This window comes from Anguilla rostrata, chromosome 2 (genome assembly GCF_018555375.3).
Source record: "Anguilla rostrata isolate EN2019 chromosome 2, ASM1855537v3, whole genome shotgun sequence".
In the NCBI taxonomy this organism is placed as follows: domain Eukaryota; kingdom Metazoa; phylum Chordata; class Actinopteri; order Anguilliformes; family Anguillidae; genus Anguilla; species Anguilla rostrata.
In genome coordinates this window covers 9,137,638-9,159,506 of record NC_057934.1, presented here as the reverse complement: position 1 = coordinate 9,159,506, position 21,869 = coordinate 9,137,638, and the positions used below count along the sequence as shown (strand labels likewise).

At 46.5% G+C, this 21,869-nt stretch overlaps 1 protein-coding gene across 2 annotated transcripts; it reads right to left on the bottom strand.

Annotated features, from left to right (window-relative positions):
* Window positions 1–346: 346 nt before the first annotated feature.
* LOC135245234 (adenylosuccinate synthetase isozyme 2) lies at window positions 347–21,410 on the bottom strand. 2 transcript variants are annotated; one of them, XM_064318154.1, is made up of 13 exons: window positions 21,170–21,410; window positions 11,043–11,145; window positions 9,065–9,133; window positions 8,476–8,526; window positions 7,209–7,275; window positions 5,618–5,725; window positions 4,952–5,033; window positions 4,418–4,544; window positions 3,877–4,031; window positions 2,531–2,655; window positions 2,243–2,340; window positions 1,725–1,874; window positions 347–1,338 (listed from the first exon to the last, which is right to left on the bottom strand). In XM_064318154.1, the coding sequence occupies exons 1-13, from the start codon at window positions 21,344–21,346 to the stop codon at window positions 1,286–1,288; spliced, it is 1,365 nt and encodes a 454-aa protein (XP_064174224.1). In that variant the 5' UTR covers window positions 21,347–21,410; the 3' UTR covers window positions 347–1,285. The 2 variants fall into 2 exon arrangements, with proteins under 2 accessions (XP_064174224.1, XP_064174231.1); XM_064318161.1 differs by lacking the exon at window positions 21,170–21,410 and adding an exon at window positions 19,930–19,965.
* Between the last annotated feature and the right edge of the window lie 459 nt (window positions 21,411–21,869).

Here is a 21,869-nt window from a genome sequence, read left to right as displayed (position 1 = left end):
ACCAGCTCAAATCAGATTTTAACGAAAATATCTGATAGGTAATGAGGACAGAAATTCATCTCATTTCTACCTTGTAATGGCATCCATGGGGAAAATATCAGCTCACAGGCCAGTAGTATTTTCCACTCCAGAACGTTATGCGCTCACACGGTTTGTCCAAAAGAAGTATTTTAACCGTTGTGAAATTTAATTTCGAAATATTAACTGTCACTGAACTGGCTTGAACCAGAGCAGCCAGAGGTGTTCAGGTGTGTTCAGATGCACCTGTCAGTCACCAGTGCTGATACAGAACACACAACACTGGGACCCGTAAACCTGGACCTTTGGCCCACCTCTGATCACGGTCACAGGATCACGCAATCACTGCACACATGGCTGAATGATACTGTGTTTCTCCTGGGATAACAGACTTCTCCTAGGACACTGTCATGGATTTAATAAAGGACAATAGATTTCCCCACGGATAATGGACTTCTGTTTGATTATAAATTATTGCTACAGTAGTTGTATATGTCCTGCTCTTCAGTAGTTTTAAGAACACATCCTGACCTCTTTAAACGCAGGGCTCTTTGCTTCCCTGACTTTAGACTTAGGACCACAAAGACATTTCCCCCCTTTCCTGGTTTCCACAGGCTATGTAACAGGCAAATGTGAGAGAGAGAGAGAGAGACAGAGACAGAGAGAGAGGCAGAGAGACAGATAAAAAGAGAGGTTAGCCAGTCCTTCCAACAGAAAGAAATTAAAAGATTTTTTTTAACACCACCGGACCGGTTGTCAGCAACAGCGGCACCCTCCCATAATTCCCGTGGAGTGGAAGAGAGTCAGTCAGACAAGGCAGAGTATGAATGACAGGCATTCTCAGAACAGCTAAGGCAAACAACGCATGTACACTTAAAACAGCTGCGGGGACGTCAGACACAGACGAAAAGCCCAGAGACAGGGGAACCGGAGAAAAGTGGGAGGGGTTTCATTTTGACACTGCGCTACCGATTGGTCCTTTTCCTGGAAGAATAAAGAAGGAGGATATATACACGTGCGTGGTGGGTGGGTGGGCGGGCGGGGCTAGAGGTGGGCGTGGTTGCTGTGGGGACATGCCCCCTGGTTGGTGCACTGTTGTGCTGCTGCCCTGGAGATTGGGGGGGGGGGTGTCCCGCACTGAGAAACGTCGACATGCAGCGTTGTCCTTTTTGTGGTAACCCCGGAACCCTGACCCTTGACCTCTAGGGGGACAGGAAGCTGTGGAATCTCAGGGAGCGGGGTTACGCCGTGCTGGGCTGTGTGGTCCTCAGAAGAGCTGGATCATGGACTCCCGTGATTTACCCACGCCGATCCACTTCACTGGGAGAAGAGAGAGAAAAACAGGCTCTCATCCACCACAGCACAGGCACTCTCACTCACAGCGGTACAGAAAGAACACCAGCCTGCCAGGACATGATTTGTGTGAAAAGATTGGCTGAACAAGTTGTCTGGGCGGCATATTTTCATTTAGAAATGCTTCAACTCTCACAGCCAATCTTGAACTTAAGCATTAACTAAACTGCTAACTTAAGTGCTAACTTCATTAAGCGTTAGCTTAAGCGCTAACTTAAGTGCTAACTTCATTAAGCGTTAGCTTAAGCGCTAACTTAAGTGCTAACTTCATTAAGCGTTAACTTAAGCGCTCACTTAAGCACACGCAGCCAACGCTGAAGCACCAGCACCATTCCTGAGTTAAAATGCCTCACCAGGCACTTGCAGGTGCTCCTCGATGTAGCGGACAAACTTCTGCGCCTGTTCCGGAAGCTCCTGGAAGGTGCGGACAGAGGAGGTGTCCATGTTCCAGCCGGGCAGGGTCTCGTACTGCACTTCCACCTTCTGCAAGGCCTCCTGATTCGCTACCGGGACGAAGGAGGAGGAAGACGAGGAGGCGTGAGGAGAGAGAGGAAGGAGAGAAAAGGGGAGGGAGGACAGAAAGAGAGGTTTTTCTAATACTATATAAAGTCAGTCTCTGGCTCTGTGCTGACACTAAATTTATAGCTGGCACAAGATTTGATACCAACTTAAATGTTCACACTTTTCAGTTTTTGGTATTCGGTACTGGGCACAGCAGAGATCTGCTTGAAAAGCCCGAAACTTCACCACCAGTAATGCAATTTGGATCAGAGCCAGAACATGCAACATGAATATTTTTATCTAGACAAGTACCAAAGCAAAGATTTCACACCAAGGCACACCAACACGCTGAACAGGAGCTCCACCTTACCTGGGAAATGAGGTATCTGTTCATTGTTGACCTTGTAGGCCACGCCCACTTTAATTTCTGGAAACACATCCAGGATGTCCAGCTTAGTAAGGGCTAAACTGCAATACAGCAGCCGAGAAAGAGAAAGAGAGAAAGATATTCAGCCATAAGAGAGAGATATTCATCGGCCATAGCCCCACCTCTCTTCCTCTATTAAAATAACCCCACATACTACTGCCCCCCCAGTGGTGGAACAAGCTCCCCGCCGCGTCTCTGTGCATTTTCCCGCCGCCAGGTCATGTGACTCACGCGGTGAAGCCGTTGATCATGTGGGCGTATTTGAGGAGCACCAGGTCCAGCCAGCCGCACCGCCTCTTCCGGCCGGTGGTCACCCCCACCTCCCGCCCCCTGGTCTGGAGGAGCTCCCCGATTTCCTGTGGGAGGACGGAGAAAAAAACGTCAGACAGAGAACTTCAGACTTCCTGAATTTTCTGTCTCTGACAAAAATAACACTACTCAGAGGAAGCTCTGCTCTGATTCAGATAAGAAGCAATGGGCGTTTTTTTTTAACACAAGCACCTTACGCAGCATGTACACTATATGGCCAAAAGTATGTGGACACCTCTTCTAATTAGCGGGTTCAGCTACTTCAGCCACATCCTTTGCTAACAGGCGCACAAAATCAAGCACACAGCCATGCAATCTCCATAGACAAACACCGTACTCAGATGGGCTGTACTCAGTGACTTTCACCGTAGTACTGTCACTGTCACTGCTCAGCGCTGAAGCGCGTAGCACGTACAAATTACTGTCTGCTCTGGGCTACAACAATTACTTCTGCGTTCCAGACTGCCTCTGGAAGCACAACTCCACATTAATGCCGGTGGATTTCGGAACAAGACGTTCAACAAGCATCCTGGTGTGATGTTTGGGTGTCCACATACTTTCGGCCATAATGTATATGCCGTATTTGATGAAATTCAGTTCCTGTTCAATTTTCAAGGCCTCCCTAAATGATGCTTTACCACCAGGGGGCGCCAGATAGAGCAGTCTGAGTACCTGACCCTCCTGGCTGTCTAAACCAAATGTCTTTTGAGGCTTATTAATATGCGGCAGCAGAAATTCATGGCGAGGAAGCCGGGGGAACGCAGCCAAGCGCAAGCAGTGATTCAGACTTATTCACACCCCGCGGCAGCGGCGCTCGCAGAGAGTCTGCACAGCGTCTAATTAGGACCAATCAGCGGAATGGATCTGCTCCGGCCGCGATCGCATCCAGGGGAGACATCTGATTAAACGGATGGGTCTGCGGGGACGGGCAGGTCTGTTCCTGGAGGGCTGGTGCGCTGGTGCTGGTTTCCTTTCCACCAATTACCCACGGTTCAATCAGCTAATTAGCCGCGGGCAGCAACAAACAGCTCATCCCTGGACTGGATCACTGTAAATTGGTTGCAGGTTCACGTCCCGAGTGGGGCACTGCCAATGTACTATTCTACAACCTCCCCCCCGCCAAAACAAGGAACTTAAACTGATATCTGTCTTTAGAAATTCAACAGGAGCTCTGGATGAGGGGCATCTTCCAATAAAAATGATGCAAAACAAGTAATAACTATCCTATTATACATTTTGAATGACGTACGAAAAGCGGTCTCTCTCACATTGCTCTGCTCGGTGGGGAAGGCCCCGATGCCCACGCGGGTGGTGTAGGCCTTGACCACTCCGTACACCTCGCCCACGTTCTGGGGCGGCATGCCCAGCCCGGTGCAGACTCCGCCCACCGTGCAGTTCGATGAGGTCACAAAGGGGTAGGTCCCTGAGGAGAGAGAGCACAGGGGCTGCTGGGAAGGGAATGACGTAAGGCTAAAGGAGGACGTAAACCAGGCCTCCACAACTCAGCCGTGTAGTCAGGAGGAAAGGGCGTGAATGATAAGGGCACGTTACATGCTGCACTTTTAACCCTTTAAGGTTAAAACGTTCTTAACCAAACATTCTAACGCTGATGTTACAATCACTGCTGGTTATTTAAAACAGTAGAGTTCCAGAACACTGACTTGATGCATGCATGTGCAGTCTGCAGCAGTAAGCTCAGGACTTTCACACAAGGTCAGATTACATAAATGAGGGGACCATTTAAATAAGGGGGTTTGGGGTCAGGATGGGGGGGGGGGGGGGATTAGGAACAGGACGGGGGAAACTCACCAAAGTCAATGTCCAGCAAGGCGGCGTTAGCTCCCTCTACTAGAATCTTCTTGGGAGGTCCATGCAGGGCCTCATACAGGAAATACACACCATCCCGCACCATCGGCTTTATCCTCTCAACATAGACCTGCGCACACACACAAGCATACACACAATACACACAAACATAAATACAAACACACACACACTTTTTCATAAACTAATGCAGCAGGACAGTATAATTATGTGGGTTACTAAATTTGCCACATCTAATTATCACATAATTTCTCCAAGTTTGATGGAACGTGTGAGTGCTGGATAATTCCGCTTGTGTTCAAAATTCTTTTCCATAACTACACACTCTTTATGTGGAATCACTGATCGCAATAACTGTCCGGAGCATGGAGCACATTCTGAAATTTCATGGAGTACTGTGACCTGGAGCTCGTCCTTCAGTTTACAGTAATAACATCATGGCTAAATCAATAACACTTAGTATTCCTCTTCGATACCCTGATCAGTTTTGGATAGATCAGCTGGGAGGTGAAGACCCACCTTTAGCCTTTCCAGCTCGCCGTCAATGTCGATCTCCAGTTTTGGGTACATGGTCTTGTACTGCAGGGCTAATACTTTAAATCTGAGTGAAGAGACAAAAGTTAAAACTGATCAAAAAAGGGCCTGGAATCAATAACTGCTACGTGGTTCATCCTGAACCCTCCAAGGTGTGAGATCACAAATGTGTCACTAGAATGTTCTTAACTGGACATTCTAATGCTGATGTAACAATCACTACTGGTAACTGAAAGCAATGGGAGTTCTAGAACACTTTGAATGTTGGACAAAAGTTCCAAAAAAAACCTCCCCTTCAAAGGTTTAACTGTAACGCTCAGATTTCCCCTTGTCTGAATAAAGTCAAGAGATAATATAAGGAGGGCTGCCCGCTCTCTTTAAAATAAAAAAGGAAAGCAATGTTCCTTTAGTTTCCCCATTGATGTGACTGAAAATGCATCAAATTTATTTTTGCAGATTCAAATGTAATGACCCCCCCCCCACACACACACCCTGGTTACACATCTGCTGCTACACATCCCTGAGACAAAGGCAAACCAAAAAAGAAACAACAAACCAGAACAACTGTTCAACAGGAAGAGCAGGACATTCAACAGGAAGTTCACATGGGTTCTTTTACAGGGTTCCGGATCAGTATGGGAATTCCGTTACCTTTCGGAAAACTCTTGGAAATCAGCCAGGAGGTCACATATCCGCAGTCCGCTGCGGGCCGCTTTGGCCGAATATACTGGGCCGATTCCCTTCTTCGTCGTGCCCAAGCTGGGTGCGGCATAGGTTAAAAACAAAAAAAAGGGGAGAAAAACTACATTACTCACAGGTCATATGGTTTGCCTTTGAACAGTGCTTTTAGTCTGAATTTAGACTTTACCACAACAAAAACATATCAACTTCGCCACAACAAAAATAGTTATGTTAAGTTCAATTAAGTTCACTCAAGGATACAGGCCAAACCCGTTTAGCACCTGACAGTCATTCCTGGAATGAGCTTCTCTCACTAGCAAACTGCCTAGCCACATCCTGCTAGCCACCGGCTGCTAGCTCTTGGCGGCGAGAGACACACCTCTCTTCAGAACAATGCTAGCTCTCCGGGAGCGCTCTAGGTGGCACGGTGATAACAATCTGAAATCCAAACAGGGCATTCACTCATGGTCTAATTTAACCATAAAAACACAGGTCACTATATTTGGGCTACAAACCCTGCCAAATCACACAACAGACTATAGCAAAAATTTCACTTTCATATTTATAAGCACACCTGTATCCTTCTATATTAATTATGGCACTCCTGAACTAACATAACACTGCAATACAAACATTACTTTGTATTGCATCAAATACAGAAGAGGTTATACAGTAAGTTCTGAGTAAGAAATACTTCCTCCTCCTTGTTTTTATTTAGCCAATTTCATGATTCACACTTCTGACATACAATTTCCCAGCAGAGGTAACAGCACTGAAGATGGCCGTCCCCAAACCTCCCTGACGTTAAACTCCAATGCTAACAGAGCAGGAAAACATGAATCACGCAGGCGGCTGATCCCATGGGAACCCTGTTCTCCCCCGCAGCTCAAAGATTCCGGCCGGATCCGTCCGGCCTCCCGAGCTCCATTCAGACCGAGGAGAGAGGGGCGAATTAGCCCCCGCAACCTCCCAAACCTTTCCGACTCCGCACCCAGGAGGAATGACAGCAATGTGGCCCGTGCCACGCCCACGCGCGGGTATCCCAGAGATCAGCGCTCTAGTCAGGCCGCGGGGGTTTTGGGAGGGGACCTCAGCCTGACTCTGCCCTTCAGGGGTGAACCTACCCTGATCTACCTTTTATTGGCTCCGGGGGCTAAAGAGGCCAGGGTGAGGGAGGACAGCAGAGGAGAGAGTGTGTGTGTGTGTGTGCGTGCGCACGTGTGTGTATGTATGTGTGTGTGTGTGTGTCTGTATGTGTGTGCGTGTGTGTGCGTGCGTGTGCGTGTGTCTGTGTATGTGTGTGCGTGTGTGCATGTGTGTGTGCGCGTGTGTGGGGTGTGTGTGTGTATGTGTGATTGTGTGTGTGTGTGTGTGAGTGTGTGAGTGTATGTATGGTGAGTGTGTGTGTGAGTGTGTGAGTGTATGTATGGTGAATGTGTGTGTGTGTGTGTGTGTGTGCGTGCGTGTGTATGTGTGAGTGTGTGTGTATGTGTGATTGTGTGTGTGTGTGTGTGTGTGTGTGTGTGTGAGTGGGGACAGCGATGCACAGAGCCAGTCTTACTTCTTCCCGGCCTGCTGTTGCCTCTCCTGCTCCTGAGCCCCATCGACGGCCTGGTGGAAATCAAACACTGCGGAGGGAGGAAGAGGATGAGAGGAGCGGTGAGGAAGATGAACCGCTGGCGGTGTAGCATAAGAGTCAGGGAGCTGGGCTTGTATAACTCAGAGACTGCGGGTTTGACTCCCAGGAGGGGCACAGCTCTTGTTCCCATGATCCAAGCATTTGGCCTAAATGCTCAGCTCTAGACAAGTCTGTAAGCTGTATTAGTCATTCTCATACGAGCGTCTGTTAAGGGCCTAAGCATTAACGGAAGCATGTACATTTCAGAGAGAGGCCCAAACCCTCCAACCACAGAGCTCCCATCCCCGTTCCAGAAGAGTGAGCCAGACCCCTGGTTTTCAGGACAAGAGTTCCCCGTGCGCTGAGTCAGGTCTCCAGGGCAACGCCCCTCAAACCCCAAACATTGGCGCTGAACCAACACAGAAGGCTCATTCTCCATTTGCTTAAAGTTTAAACACCATTTAAGGAGCTCCCGCATCACCACTGTGACACCGAAGGGTTCGACTCACAGAAAGAAACACAATCGACCATGATCCCTATGGGCTACAACTGGGGGAAAATTTATTACATACATTAATGCTGCAGTGATTAAATAAATAATATATTTTTGTTTGGACTTACCAAACACATTAGCATGCAAATGAGCAAAGATGGCTTCAAATCCATCCATTTACTTTTGCGGAAAGTAAATCAAGCGAAAGTAAATTAAGCTGCTGGCGTTTAGTGATTTATTGCTGAGGGACGCGTGCAAAGTTCTCACAGTCATACTCCTCAGCTACACCCAGAACCATGAAGAACCAGCAGCAGCTCTGGGAAAAGAGCCCTGTCCTGTCCCTGTTGCTTTTGTGTGTGCACTGTGCTGCCCTGCTGGAGATCAGTTACCTTTTCCGTATTAAATATCACCCCCTTTGTGTGAGTGTGATTTGTGCGTGGCATTTATACAGTACGTTAGCCTTTTGTTAAGTACCTGGTAGAGTGACAAACACACACACCACATAACACAACGACACGACACACCACCACCACCGACATGCACACACAGCATCACCCACAACACACACACACACACACTGCACACACACACACACACACACACACACACGGACACACGTGCACACACACACGCATGCAGCCAGGCACCCACACACACACACACACACACACTTGCGCACACACACACACCCACACACACACGCACACACACACGTACCGATGTGCGCCCGGTCAGAGATGATCAGCCTGCTCTCCCAGCCCTCCAGACCTGTGGGCACAGAGGAAACACAGCTGATAAGCCCCGCCTCCCGGCTCAGCCCGGCTCCGTACAATTGGCCGCAGTCCTGCGCACACCCTCCAGCACCACCTCCTGATTTGTCAGGCATGTGCTGAAGGGCATACCGCCAAAATCTCTGGCCTCTCGGGGGACGCAGTTCCATGTCTATGTCTATGGAAGTTCCCAGAAAGTGGGTTTTTGCCCCTGCTTTATATCTTCGGGGAAAGGAGGGTTTTATGTCCACCAAACTTTGCACTCTTACAGACAATGGCCTGGTTCTTGTATTACAAAAGGCATTTTGTGACCCAGTCATTAAATTATATCACAAAAAAACAAGAGAGTTGATGGCTTACACCCCCCCCCAAATTTCAAAAACTCATCGGATCTACACGAATCACACAAATTTAATGAGCAAAAGTTTCAAAACAAAGTCTGGTAAAAAGAAAAAAAAAACTGTTTCCACGGGCAGCAGCAAAACAGCACCAAACAAGGGACAAGTCTGAACAACATCCTGGGCCGTTGTACCCACCTTTCCCCTTGGATACGTTCTTCGCGGCCTCCTCGAAAAGGCCCGGCAAATGAATCACCACCCCGTTGCCTGCAGGAATTTAAAAACACAGAAAGAACAAAAACGCCACGTCAGCCTCCGCTTCTCGTCACGTCGCAGTTCGCGAGTCGGTCTCACACAGACATGAGTCTGAGGAGGACTCTTCACCTGCAAATTCACAGCTGGACCCGAAGGCACCCATTTGACCAGCAGGGGTCACTGTAACCCGTAAACTGCGCCCGCCCCCCCCCTTTCCTGGGGTGAGACCACAGCCAACTGCACCGTGCAGAGCTGCCGGTTACGGTCAGCACGGTCCCAATTCAGGACCAGACCGCGGGGCCCGTCCCCACCCCCCTGGACAGGCGCCTTAACACAGCATGAGCCACCCAGCAGCCCTAACAGGGACGCGGTCTTACCAAAGAAGGGAAAAGAGCGCGACAAACAGAACGCAAGGACAGTGAGAAAGCACTCTGCTCTCAGCTTTCACAGTGGCATCACATCCCTCTCTCCTGATACACATGGATCATCACATTCAGCTGCAGGCGTCCTTCGTCTGAGAACAGCTATTGTAAACGCCTGTAAATCATTTTTTAATGAAGGGCATTGAGATTCAGATTAATTGTCAGAAAGAATGGCAGTGGTTGCTTAGCACAGCAGAAGACATCGACGCAACCCAAACACCATAAATAGGCCTGCATTTCCACTGGTCGAAATATATTGCAGGGTGAAGGCCATGAATCTGCTGAAGATAACCCCATTAGGACCCGGAGTCCATCTTGTGCGGCTGCTGCTGGTTCCTTCTGCAGCCTCAGACAGACATTAAACGCATAAATAAGCGAAGTAAAATGAGATTATTGGGTCATCCCGAGCTCAGCTCCTGAGTTCACTCTCTTTCCTCCAGCTGAACTCATATGCATACCTGGAGCGCAGCAATACTGCACTATTTATTTTAAGCGACACATTGGGGCCAAGGTTTCACATATTTTAAGCCTCTTTTATATTGCGACTCTCACAATGGTGGTACCAGTAAGAACTTGCAACTTCAGGAATGTTTTGGGGTGAGGTTAACACCTTGTTTCTACTGATTTTCAAACATAAAAACACAATTAGTGTGTTTCAAAAGACAAGATGCGGTGGAAGCAGGGGTTCTCAGCTCTGGTCCGATAGAGCTGCAGGTTCGGCTGGTTTTTGTTGGTTGACATAATTTAAAGTAGTCAGTTACACTTTTTTTCTTAAAGGAGAGCAAACCTTCTATTTGTTCTGTGGCTGTATTCTGACAGGGAGAAAGCAAAGAGGGTAACAAGCAAAGAAGGGGCCGCAGCTGAGAAGGTGCCGTGAAGGGGCTCGAACCCGTGCCCACACGGTGCGAGGGGGACATCACGTAGGGTCGAGAGTCAGCTGCCCCACGCACTGCACCAGACGCCTCACCGCACTTCAGTTTCACAGTAAAACAGAAAACAGCATTCCAAACATGTACCTGCATGGGACAGGAGTCACTCCACATTTTCTGAATGCTTTTTATACCTCTGTGCTGCCTATTAAACAACATACAGCCTCCACCGTGTCATTACAGTTTACAGACTCCCGAGTTTCTCTGGGAGACATTTTTTTATTCCGTGATAAAATGCTCGCTGCAGTGTATTCTCAGAGGAAGACATTGTTGAAACCTATCTGTACCCTACCTGTTAGTTAAATGTGCTTATGGCTGCAAGGCCCTGCATGTCGCAGGTCACTAAGTGACCAGGGAAAGGAGTCCTTTAGTACATGACTGTCCCATCTGCGGAGTGGCTCTCTTGACAATGGGCTGTATCTCTTGGCTCAAGTGCATCACTGCTGTTTCTGTCTTTGTGCTTTATTGTATTTTAGCCCCCCCCCCCCACAGGGCCCCAGGATGAGGTTGGAGGGTCCCCCCCGCGGGGGACGGAAAGATCCCGAAAGGCGTCTGCCACCGGACACTCACCGATGAAGGCGGTGACATTGGGGTTGATGATCCCGCTGGGGAGGAGGTGGAAGTCGTACTCCACCGCGTCCACCACGACGGTGTGCCCGGCATTATTCCCCCCCTGGAGAGAGACACACACACGGGAGGGGTACATTACTGCCCCCTTGGGGGGGGGGTGAGACACACACAGGAAGGGAACATTGGCTGCTGATTTTACGGTGAAAAAAGCTGGGGTATTTCGATAACCAATATAAAGAAATCCCACACCTGTGTATTCCCATCCCCAAAAGACAGACATCACGTGTCACCAGCTGCATACCTGTCCACATGGCCATGTGCACCTTATGCAGAATGCCAGGTCAACCTTAATTCAACCTGGAGATTGCTCCGTCGTCATGCCGATGGCTGGGCCATTGTTTGCAGCCTAATATTGACACCCACCCCTGAAAACCCGTTGAGGTCCTGTCTGCTAATTACTAAGGGTGTCGTCGTCAAGGCTATTCACTCAAAGGAATGCGATCCCACTGAAGAGAAAAGCGTGAAAATCACAGCCGAGCTGCCATGGAAACACGGCACCCAAACAGAAATCTGGCCACCTGATTAGCTGAAGAACGTGTCACACAGGATGGGGGGGGGGGGGGGCTGACTACAGGTCACAACAGATAAAGGGGAGGGGCCAACTATATCCACAAAACACCAGTGACTAACAGGGTGTTTTCCCTGATGAAGTGATTATCCATCAAACAATTCCTTTGAAAAAAAGAGGATAACGAAAAAATGTATGGGTGTGGATACGCTCTTTCAACACCCCCTGGAACGCACAGTACTCTCAACCCTGCAGTAAGTTTACTTTGTTCATGACCAGGGTGCCTCTCATTGAAAAGTAGGCTAGGTTTTTTGGAATGCTTTCTCAAAATTCTAAGTCAGTGTTCTAGAACTCCATTTCTATCAACTACCGGAAGATTTTCTTACATCAGTATAAGCCTGTTCATTTAAGAACATTATAAACACATATTTGTGATCTTAAACCTTAAAGACTTGAAGTAGGACTCAGGTATATACAGCCCTTCAAAATACACCATCAGCTTCCTCAAAGGATTTATCATCTCATTTGGACGGCTAAAAATGTTTACCAATCTTAGATATCTAAGCCCATTTCTACAAACATTGCAAACATTGGATGAGCTTTTTAAATGATTGAAATTAAGTAACTCTACTGCATTCAGACAATCTCAGAGACAATACACTGTTACTGCCCAAAGGAACACAAAGACCTTGACCTTGAACGTAAGTCTTAAACTCCAAGTCTTGTCTTTATAAGTAACAACCATTAGACTGTGCAAATGTGTAAAGACCTGAGGAAATCTTTAAACTACCATGTGTTTAACTTATCAACTTATCAGAATGAGCTAAATTCTCAGCTTACTGACTCTTTTTCTTGTCTGACCTTCCTTACAGAGCAATGATCTGATTCACCATTGACTGCAGTTACAGCTCTTTCCTACAATGAAATAACAGTTCAGTTCACATTATCATGTGCATTCATTGAACAAAAATCGCCAGTTTGCAACGCCTTCTGCAATTTCACCAATCACAGAGGAGAAAAATAAATGCATAAAACAGAACAGGAGATAAAATTCAAGGCTGTCTCTGGCCAGTTTTGGTTTTGCAGTTCTGGAGATTTGTATCTACTACACTTATAGGGGCGACATAGCTCAGGAGGTAAGAGCGGTTGTCTGGCAGTCGGAGGGTTGCCGGTTCAAACCCCGCCCTGGGCATGTCGAAGTGTCCTTGAGCAAGACACCTAACCCCTAACCCCCAACTGCTCTGGCGAATGAGAGGCATCAATTGTAAAGCGCTTTGGATAAAAGCGCTATATAAATGCAGTCCATTTACCATTTACACAATTGCCCACTTCATCTATGAGGAAAATGTTTGGCTTAAACACAGCTTTTAACTTGTGCCCAGGATCCTGTCCTACTTACACACAAAAAGCAGGACATGAGCAGCTCAAAAAAACACTCTGATACTGCTTTCTACCCCATGCCTGAATCTCAGCCCAAACACACTGCTACTGCTGTCCTCTCTGACTGAAGCTGTCCTTAGGAGCACTGCATTGGTTTTATAGCACGTGGTAGTTTTGGCACCAAAGCCCAAGCATCCTCGCTATTCCAACCAGCTCTCAAAAGCATGCACATCATCAGAACAGGGCACGCAGTCCTATGACTGTAACAGCATTCCCAGTGTCAGAACAGAGCATACAGTCCTATGACTGTAACAGCATTCCCAGTGTCAGAACAGGGCATACAGTCCTATGACTGTAACAATATTCCCAGTATCAGAACAGGGCATACAGTCATATGACTGTAACAATATTCCCAATGTCAGAACAGGGCATACAGTCCTATGACTGTAACAATATTCCCAGTGTCAGAACAGGGCATACAGTCCAGAAATAAGAGCATTCCCAGGACCGGAATAAGGCATACAGTCTACGTGTCCAAATGCCCCGGTGTTTATCCCACCCAACAGCAGCCCACAAGAAGACAAACGCACACAATACTGGATCTGAGAGCTGTCAATTCAGTGCAGACGCTCTCAACAAACACCCCGGTCAGTCGACGCGCTTGCAAAACTCGTTTACGCCCCTGAGGCAACAGCGGAGAAAGGAAATCCTCAGTTCAGGTTACTGTAAACAATTCACAGACATAAAAGGACAAACTCGCTGTAATCGAAATAAGGGAGACACTGAGTCTTAAGGGGAAAAACCTCCATCAACGAAAGTCCCCCAGACGCCAGTGAGCTCCAGCGAACGGTTGAGCAGAGATGATGTGTTCCTGACTGAGGCCCCCAGGCCAGACTCTGACAGCCACGGCTACGCAGGAGCCGGTGCAGCCCACAGGAACTGCTTCTGCAGCCACCAGGAACCACTCCTGCACCCCTCAGGAACTGCTTCTGCAGCCCACAGGAACCAGGAACTGCTTCTGCAGCCCTGAGGAACCAGGAACTGCTTCTGCAGCCCTAAGGAACCAGGAACTGTTTCTGCAGCCCTGAAGAACTGTTTCTGCAGCCCTGAAGAACTGTTTCTGCAGCCCTAAGGAACCAGGAACTGTTTCTGCAGCCCTGAAGAACTGTTTCTGCAGCCCTGAGGAATCACTTCTGCAGTCCTAAGGAACTGCTTCTGCAGTCCTAAGGAACCAGGAACTGCTTCTGCAGCCCTGAGGAACCGCTTCTGCAGCGCACAGGAACTGCTCCTGTAGCCCGGAGGAAACTCTCCTGCAGGAAATCCACACTTACGCTGGAACGCAGGAAAAGGGCCCCGACCGCCCCGCACCGCCAAAGGCCGGCGGGCGCGCGTCCAACCCGCTCTGCTGACGAACAGCCTGCTTCTCTCGCTGACACAAACAACAGAGGACCACCCCAAACGCCCAGGCTCTCTTACACGAGAGACTCTGAACAGGCAAAGGGCCAGCGTTCGCCCCTCCGTCCACCAGTTAGGCTCACGCTGCCCCACTTGACCTGGTCCGGGAATGCTTTGTGAGCAGCCTGTGCAGGTAGTCCCCCCTGTCCAGAGGGGGGCGCCGGTGAGCGAGGAGACGCAATCACGTCTCAAAACCCGTGCCGCAAATTTCAGACCAACACTGCAGAACTCCTCATCTACAGCTCAGCTCATAATCTGGAGCCTAGATTCGCGCATGCGGGCGACAGAGAGAGGCCTTCAGAAAGTGAGCAGCAACCAAAGAACCAAAGAACTGGAATAATGAATTATGGGCAAACTGCTGTCACAGACACTAAAGACATCGGTAAAACCAGGTGGGGATTTCAAATCCATTTCAACGTGGAAGCCAACACGCTCAGCGATCAGCAGTGTTCGCTTACTGATGAGCACTTTGGGGAAGTGATTAGGATCCAACATTATTGTAGAACTGAATTCCCGTCTCAGAATCCATCAATCCTCATGTTTTGCAATCAGTTAAAATGATTTGTTAGATTAATTGTCACAGCCCTCATTGTGTTACCTAAAAGATTTGGTGTAAAGGGAAGGAACAGCCTTAGATTTAGAATATCCCCGGTGTGTCTTCATGTTCTCACACCCATGGGGTCATTTCAGGACAGCGCTGCCATTTCGAAACACGGCCATTACGGGAATTCATATGAAAGCCAGAATGACTCATCTTAGACAAAAGGGAACCAGGGCGTGCGTTCCCAAATTAGCCCGAGAAACGGCCGCCGAGCGCATCAGCACACAAATTCAGAGCCAAGAAACCAGGTGAGCTCAATTAAACATGCAATCAAACACTGATCAGCCAAGCGCGGATTATCCACGAAGAGCAGCGTACTCCGCAGATCTCCAGCACCAGGGACACAGTCCCCAGATCTACAGTGCTGCGAAAGGAAATCATTGTGTGTTTAGATGTGAAGATAAGAACTTACAGCATGGTCATCTTGTCCCCTCCCCCGCCCCCACAAGGCACCCCGTCTCATCTGTTCTGGGGCTCAGTCTGGCTGTACTTCATCTGGTGATTAATCCTGTGCTACGTTCGCCGAAAGGTACCAGTGTGCCAAATTACACCGGGGTCTACTGACCCCTGGGTGTGAGGCGAGCTCAGTCAGGGGGCTCACCCGCATTTTACCTTGTCCCCTAAATAATTTATGGCAACAAAGGCAGAACAAATCCACTTAGTGGGTCCCTCACAAGGAGAAGCGTAGGTCTGAAGCTGGGATGAAAAGCAGGCTGCAGTCGAACACACACAACGGACGTTACCTGCAGCCGGGCCTGCAGTATCTTCTGCAGTGAAAACACCTGTGTGTGGTGTACGTGCAGATTGTCACGGTGTTTAGTACTGTTCAGGCTGTAGAGGGATCCTGTCACTCATGCTGATCTAGACCTGCGAACACCTGAGGTTCTATTTAGGGGTGGAGCCAAAGTCCACACCTCCACGCTCTGCCCTTAAGGGGATCTTGCATACTATCAACAAGACCAGTTTGTGCTGTCTTTTAACATTCAATGCATTACAATATGAAAAAACTAAATCTACAGTTGAAGGGAAACTATGGCACCTATCCAGGAAAGGTTAGGAAAGTTCACCATCTCTCTGACTGCTCTTCTCACGGACTTCCTTGTTTTTTTAGGCGGGGTTTTGTCGATGGTGTGCATTTACATTTTTTGTGCCGGTTGTATACGTGATGAAGAGACAGACAGAGGATGGGACCATTTAGCCGGTTGGGTGGGTTCTGTGTGCTATCAAGCAGATCCGTGAGTCCTGTCCAAGACGGATGTGACAGACATAGGGGGAGTGGTCAGTGTGAAAAAGGACATGTCACAAACAGGGGGAGTGGTCAGTGTGAAATGAATATGACGCACACAAATGGGGAGTGCACTGACTGTCGGCTTGGAGCAGTGCCAGCCTACAGAAGGAAAAAACACATCCATTTGTGCATTAGTCATATCCATGCAGTTTCCCCCTTAGAAATGCTCACACCATGGACACAGGTGGCCGGAAATAAACTGTGTTTGAGGTGAATAAAATTAAAGTAAGTGTAAATTTTAATTAAAATGCAGCAGACTTCAAAGTTTTTTTTCTATGAAATAAAAATTCTAGTGCTTGGTAGGATTTTTAAAATGCAAGGGTCAGAAATGTACTTCATGTTTTTTTTTTGTTTTTTTAACTGAACTAAAGGCAGGAATTCCCCCGGTAACGAAGGTGCACATTATGTTAAAAAATATGACCTGTACAAACCGCTGTAAAAATAAAGCCAATTAAACAAATAAATAACCAAAGGAAACAGGAAATAGTTTAAATAACTTTTTTCTTGGGGGGGAGGGGGGGCTCTTTAAAGAAACAAAGACAGGATCAAATCAGCTCTGGTCTGTAAATCACAGAACTACACTCATTGCCTGAAATCTAATTTTCTAATGAGCATGGAATGTGATTAAGGCCAGTGACTGACCAGCCACCACATGATTAGAACCTAACATGTAGAACAGGAGACCGCACCAATCCTGGCTCTTCCAAAATAACACGGTCCCTCCTTACTTGGGCAACTGACATTCCAGCCAATGCAAATACACCGGACCGCGCAAAGAAAAGCTACAATGCGTAAAAATCACAAGAACAATAGAATGCGTAATCGTGAAAGAAAAGCCCTCTCAGCACATCGACGCCTTTTCACCCCGGCTCAAGTGCATCTGGCAACGACATATCGTACCACCTGATATTTTTCATCTCCCTTTATGTGATTTGGCAAAGCAAAAAAAAAAAAAAAAAAAAACTTTAAACATTATTTTTAAATAGTTTTTGATATTAAGAATCTATGCGATTTTTTTGCTACTCAGTAATTCACAGTGAATGACTACATGTGAAACATGAAAAGAAAAAAAAAAAAAAAAAAAAACATTTTATTTTGTCCGAAAATAGGCTTCCATACATTGTTTCAGCTTACATTTCCTCCTCGCGTTTGGAAGTACATGTCAGGACATCAGCTCTTGCCTGGACATAGTATAGGGTTTTCCTTTTAATAGCCTATATATATAGCCTATATATATATTGCACCTCGAAAAGAAATACACAAATGCAGCGTGACTCTCCCTTCACTTATAAAGGTCAAACCTAAAGGTGAAAAACAGATTGTGATTATCTGACAATGATCTGGACAGCACACCCCATATTTGGCACATTCCTAAAATGTATCATTTTATACTTGAACATGATATTGTTGCCTGATATTTTTCGGTCACATTTTCATCTCTCTGTGCTTATAAAGACACTCCAACCACTGGTTAACTGCTCCTCTCTGTTTTAATGTCGAGTTTGATATGGTAAATCATGCATGATATCATAGAACACTAGTCTAATGTCAAAGTCAAATCAATACTGCATTATGTACTATTGCACAGGGGGGCTGGAGAGACAGCCACAGAAGCTATGAGATTACTGGACCACTGCCAAAAGACGATTGCTCTTAAATATATGCACTCTGATTGGACGGGGGAAGCACTTTTATCCCACAGCACAGTCAATACAAAATACGGGTCAATATGAACTCTCTTTAAAACATTACAAAGATGGAAACAGCACTTCCACAGCACATCAGTTACTCTCACCAGGTTTTACAACCGGCACGTGAATGCAACGTGCGGAGTCAAACATAGTGGTGCACATGCCAAGATGCAAATGCCAGCTCGCAGGTCAGTGGAGAATGAGGTCTGGAAATGTTCTGTCAGATTTTAGTGCATCAAGGAGCTTGGACGTGTGATGACAGCCCAAACAATGTTTATATATTAATATTTGAATTTTGAAGAATATTCAAGCAGAGTGCTTGGGAGCTAATCGGTCTATTTGTCAGTCACGTGAGAAAGCATAACAACATGAAGAAATGAATTTGTTATTGAACCACCCAGTAGGATAACTTCCAAAACAAATATGAATCCAACTTCATAAATATGCTTGAGGAAATACTGTTAGAACGATTCTAGTGCCATATAAAAATATTTCTCAAAGCACATACTTAGTGTCTCATTTGCATTTTAATCAGAATGCTTTCTTGACGCCCTAGGCAATACTAACAAATGATTCAACAAAAACATGATTTGTTTAGTCTGTAAGCAAGATGGCTCGCTTGAGACATGTTTGGGGGAAAAAATCCTACTGAATCCTATTCAAACCAGAATAGTACTTAATAATTTGCATAATTTTGCCATTTTTGAAGGACAGAAAATCCATCAAGCTGGCACTCCCTCTCTCTGATGCAGTACACTCACCTGCTGCTAGTAAAAGCCGGACCGGTTTAAACTGCTATGCACTAGGAGTGCCATTCCTTCTCCGTAAGGTAATTATTCCTAATATAGACTCAAATCGAACAGGGGCAGTAGCTGAAAGGTTCGGAACATGATTTCCGAAGAGCTGTCAACAGGAATTAAAAAGGCAACACAGAAATATATATTCAAAAAAGATTTTAGAGTAAAGTTCCCCTTTAAGACCTAGTTGCAGTGTGCTAGCAAGTGTACGCAACACGCTTTAGCAGTGCTCTAAACCAGTTTCCACCCAATCCTCAATAACAGCTCGAGGTGCCCTTTCGATTTCAATCAAACATTAATGTCCCGTTGGGGGGTAACCTTTTATGCCCTTCCTCATTTAGACACTTTTGGTTTTCAACCACTTCCTGTGACCTTGTTTAACCGTTTCACAACAGCCTGTCCTCAGCAAAAGCAAAGTAGCCTGGCACCGTCAAATATTAAGCACAAAAACTACCAAGAATCTTAGCTACAGGTCACAGCTGGAAACATTGAAGGAGATCTGTGCATTCCCACTGAGATTAAACAAGTTACTGTTACATAACTAATCACAGTAACATAATATACAACATTTGGTCAACACTGGTCCCACACTTAGGGGGACCAACACCAAAATCTGATCAATGCTCAAGTTCTGACAATTTAACACAGCTCTTCGTGTTGTTACTGCCATGTGCAATGCAAGATACTGCTGATTGTTTGGCACAATGTAAACTACTTGATTGACGTTCAGACAATGATGATTATATAGCACATTGTTACATTCCAGTCTGCGTGTTGGTATGATGCCAGTTTGTTTTTCTTAAGGTTAACTGTTAGGTACCTACCTATGTTCTTTTTGGCAGTGCACTTTAACACCGTTAAATACTGGTTCACCTTAATACCTGTTTGTTGTACTGCAATTGCTTATTTTCTGTACCTACGTTATTGCTGTTATTGTGCCAACCTATTTTGGAACAATGGTACAAAACAAACGGCACAAAACAAATGTATCATATTACGAATAGTTTCATTTCAGTTTTACATCCCGGGTAAGAAATGAGAATGATCTCGTGCTGCTATATTATGTAATTAACCAGGCGTGCACTGTAACCGCAGACTGCTACTTACTACGAGTGCACCTGACGCCATCTCGAAGAAATCTCGGCACTCTGTCAAAAAAACTAACCAAATTAGCGTTTTATTGATCTCAATGCCCAGCCAGCTACGCACGTCCGTCTCTTAGCTACACTGCAAATGTTTTAGACCTGTTGCGGAGAAAATGAAATGCGGAACCTGGGCTGGGTGATGTGAAATATGCTGCCCTGGTTTACTTAAATTGGTGCGCTTGTGTTTATTATTAATTCCTGATGAGGAGCTCGCTTGCTACATGGAAAAAGAAACACAACAGACCAATATTCGTGCAATTAAAACATTTTAGAGTGCGTAATAAATTAATTTCCCTGTGTTATGTTAATAAATAGCCACTCTGGCTTATTAGCGTTAATGGTCACGGACACGAAGTCCCAGCTACGGGTTCCGCTCTCATTTCCCGACACAGCTAACGCTAGCGCCTACATGAGCTGGACCTTAGCTTATGTTTAAAAACAACTGTCCATTTAAACACTTTCAAGTAGCAAAGAAACAAGTATACTACACAGCCAAGCGCACTTATTTAACACGAGAGAGGATTGCTAAATAGCCAGTGAGAGCATGCACCTTAGCGAGCCAGAGACATCCAGGGTGAACGCCACTGGTCTCAAGGTGACATCGACTGCTAACTGGTTCTGCAAGGTAGCAGCGGCTGCTATAGCCGTCGTCACTCTCGTCAGTCAAGCAGTTTATTTTTCTTTTCGCATCTTGGCTATCTTATCCCCCTGTCAAAGCTGTTAAACAAAAATAAGGTAGCCAACTAACTCAGGCTATCCTGACTAAATAACCCCACGATAGGGCTCAGTATTGCCCTAAGAGAGCTCACGGTGACACAATTAACTATAGCGTGAGCTCGCTGGCTTAGCCTGGTCCTAGAACCGATTTCATTAAAACCGTTCAGATTCCCATAGTTATCTGCACTGCTAGCGTTATGTTACTATGGCATCGATGTGCTTAGCTACCGTTGGCTAATTAGCTAGCCAGTTTAGCTAGCTGGTTGTGTCCTCCCTAATTTAATATATAATAAGATAGTCAGCTGGTCAGGTTATATTTCAACTGGTCGTCTTGGCAGCAAACGCGTTGCATTGCTCCGCATCTATCCCCGTCGCTTATCCAAAGTTGTGTGGATCTTGTGGTCATTAGCAGCAGGATTTGCGTCCTACCCGGTAGCTGGGCAGCTAAAGTAACGTTAACGAGCTGCAATGTCTGTACTCCCTACCTGACATCTGCAGACGATGTCGGCGTCCTGTGCCAGCAAATCCACGACTTTCCCTTTACCTTCGTCACCCCACTGAGCTCCGAGCACCACTGTCACTTTATTCCCAACGCTGCGACAGCCCACTCGGGAGCCGGCCACGGCGCTTACGGCTCCGTTCTTCCCCTCGGCGGTGGACATGACTGTCTGTGGGTCTGTCTCTCCGCCGCTTGCCCTCCGCTGTCAGACTGGCCCAGCTCTAGTTTATCCACGCCCCCTACGCTACTGACTGCGCATGCGCAGCACCAGTCGAATCACACCGTTGCTATTAAGATTATTTAGCTACCAAATAGATATGCTGTTGATAATAATAATAATAATAATAATAATAATAATAACAAAACAACAACAACAATAGCAATAATAATCTGAATAACTATCATTATTATTATTATTATTTTGTCAGATATAGCTGCTATATATTTTCTGAAATGACTGATCTACACGTAAGTTTTCGTATGGTAGCTAAATAAGTACAAGTTATACTCATCTGCCAAGTTTAGCAATGTTTGGTTCGCCTACATCAACCTGTATTTAGGAATTTTGTGAGGGTTCAAAGAGGAGACACCTATCTTCTTCTGTTTTCCAACCCTGTCCCATTAAAAAAACATAAAAACATTTTGGAGGATGGCTCATCCTGTATCTAGACACGATTAAAGAAATT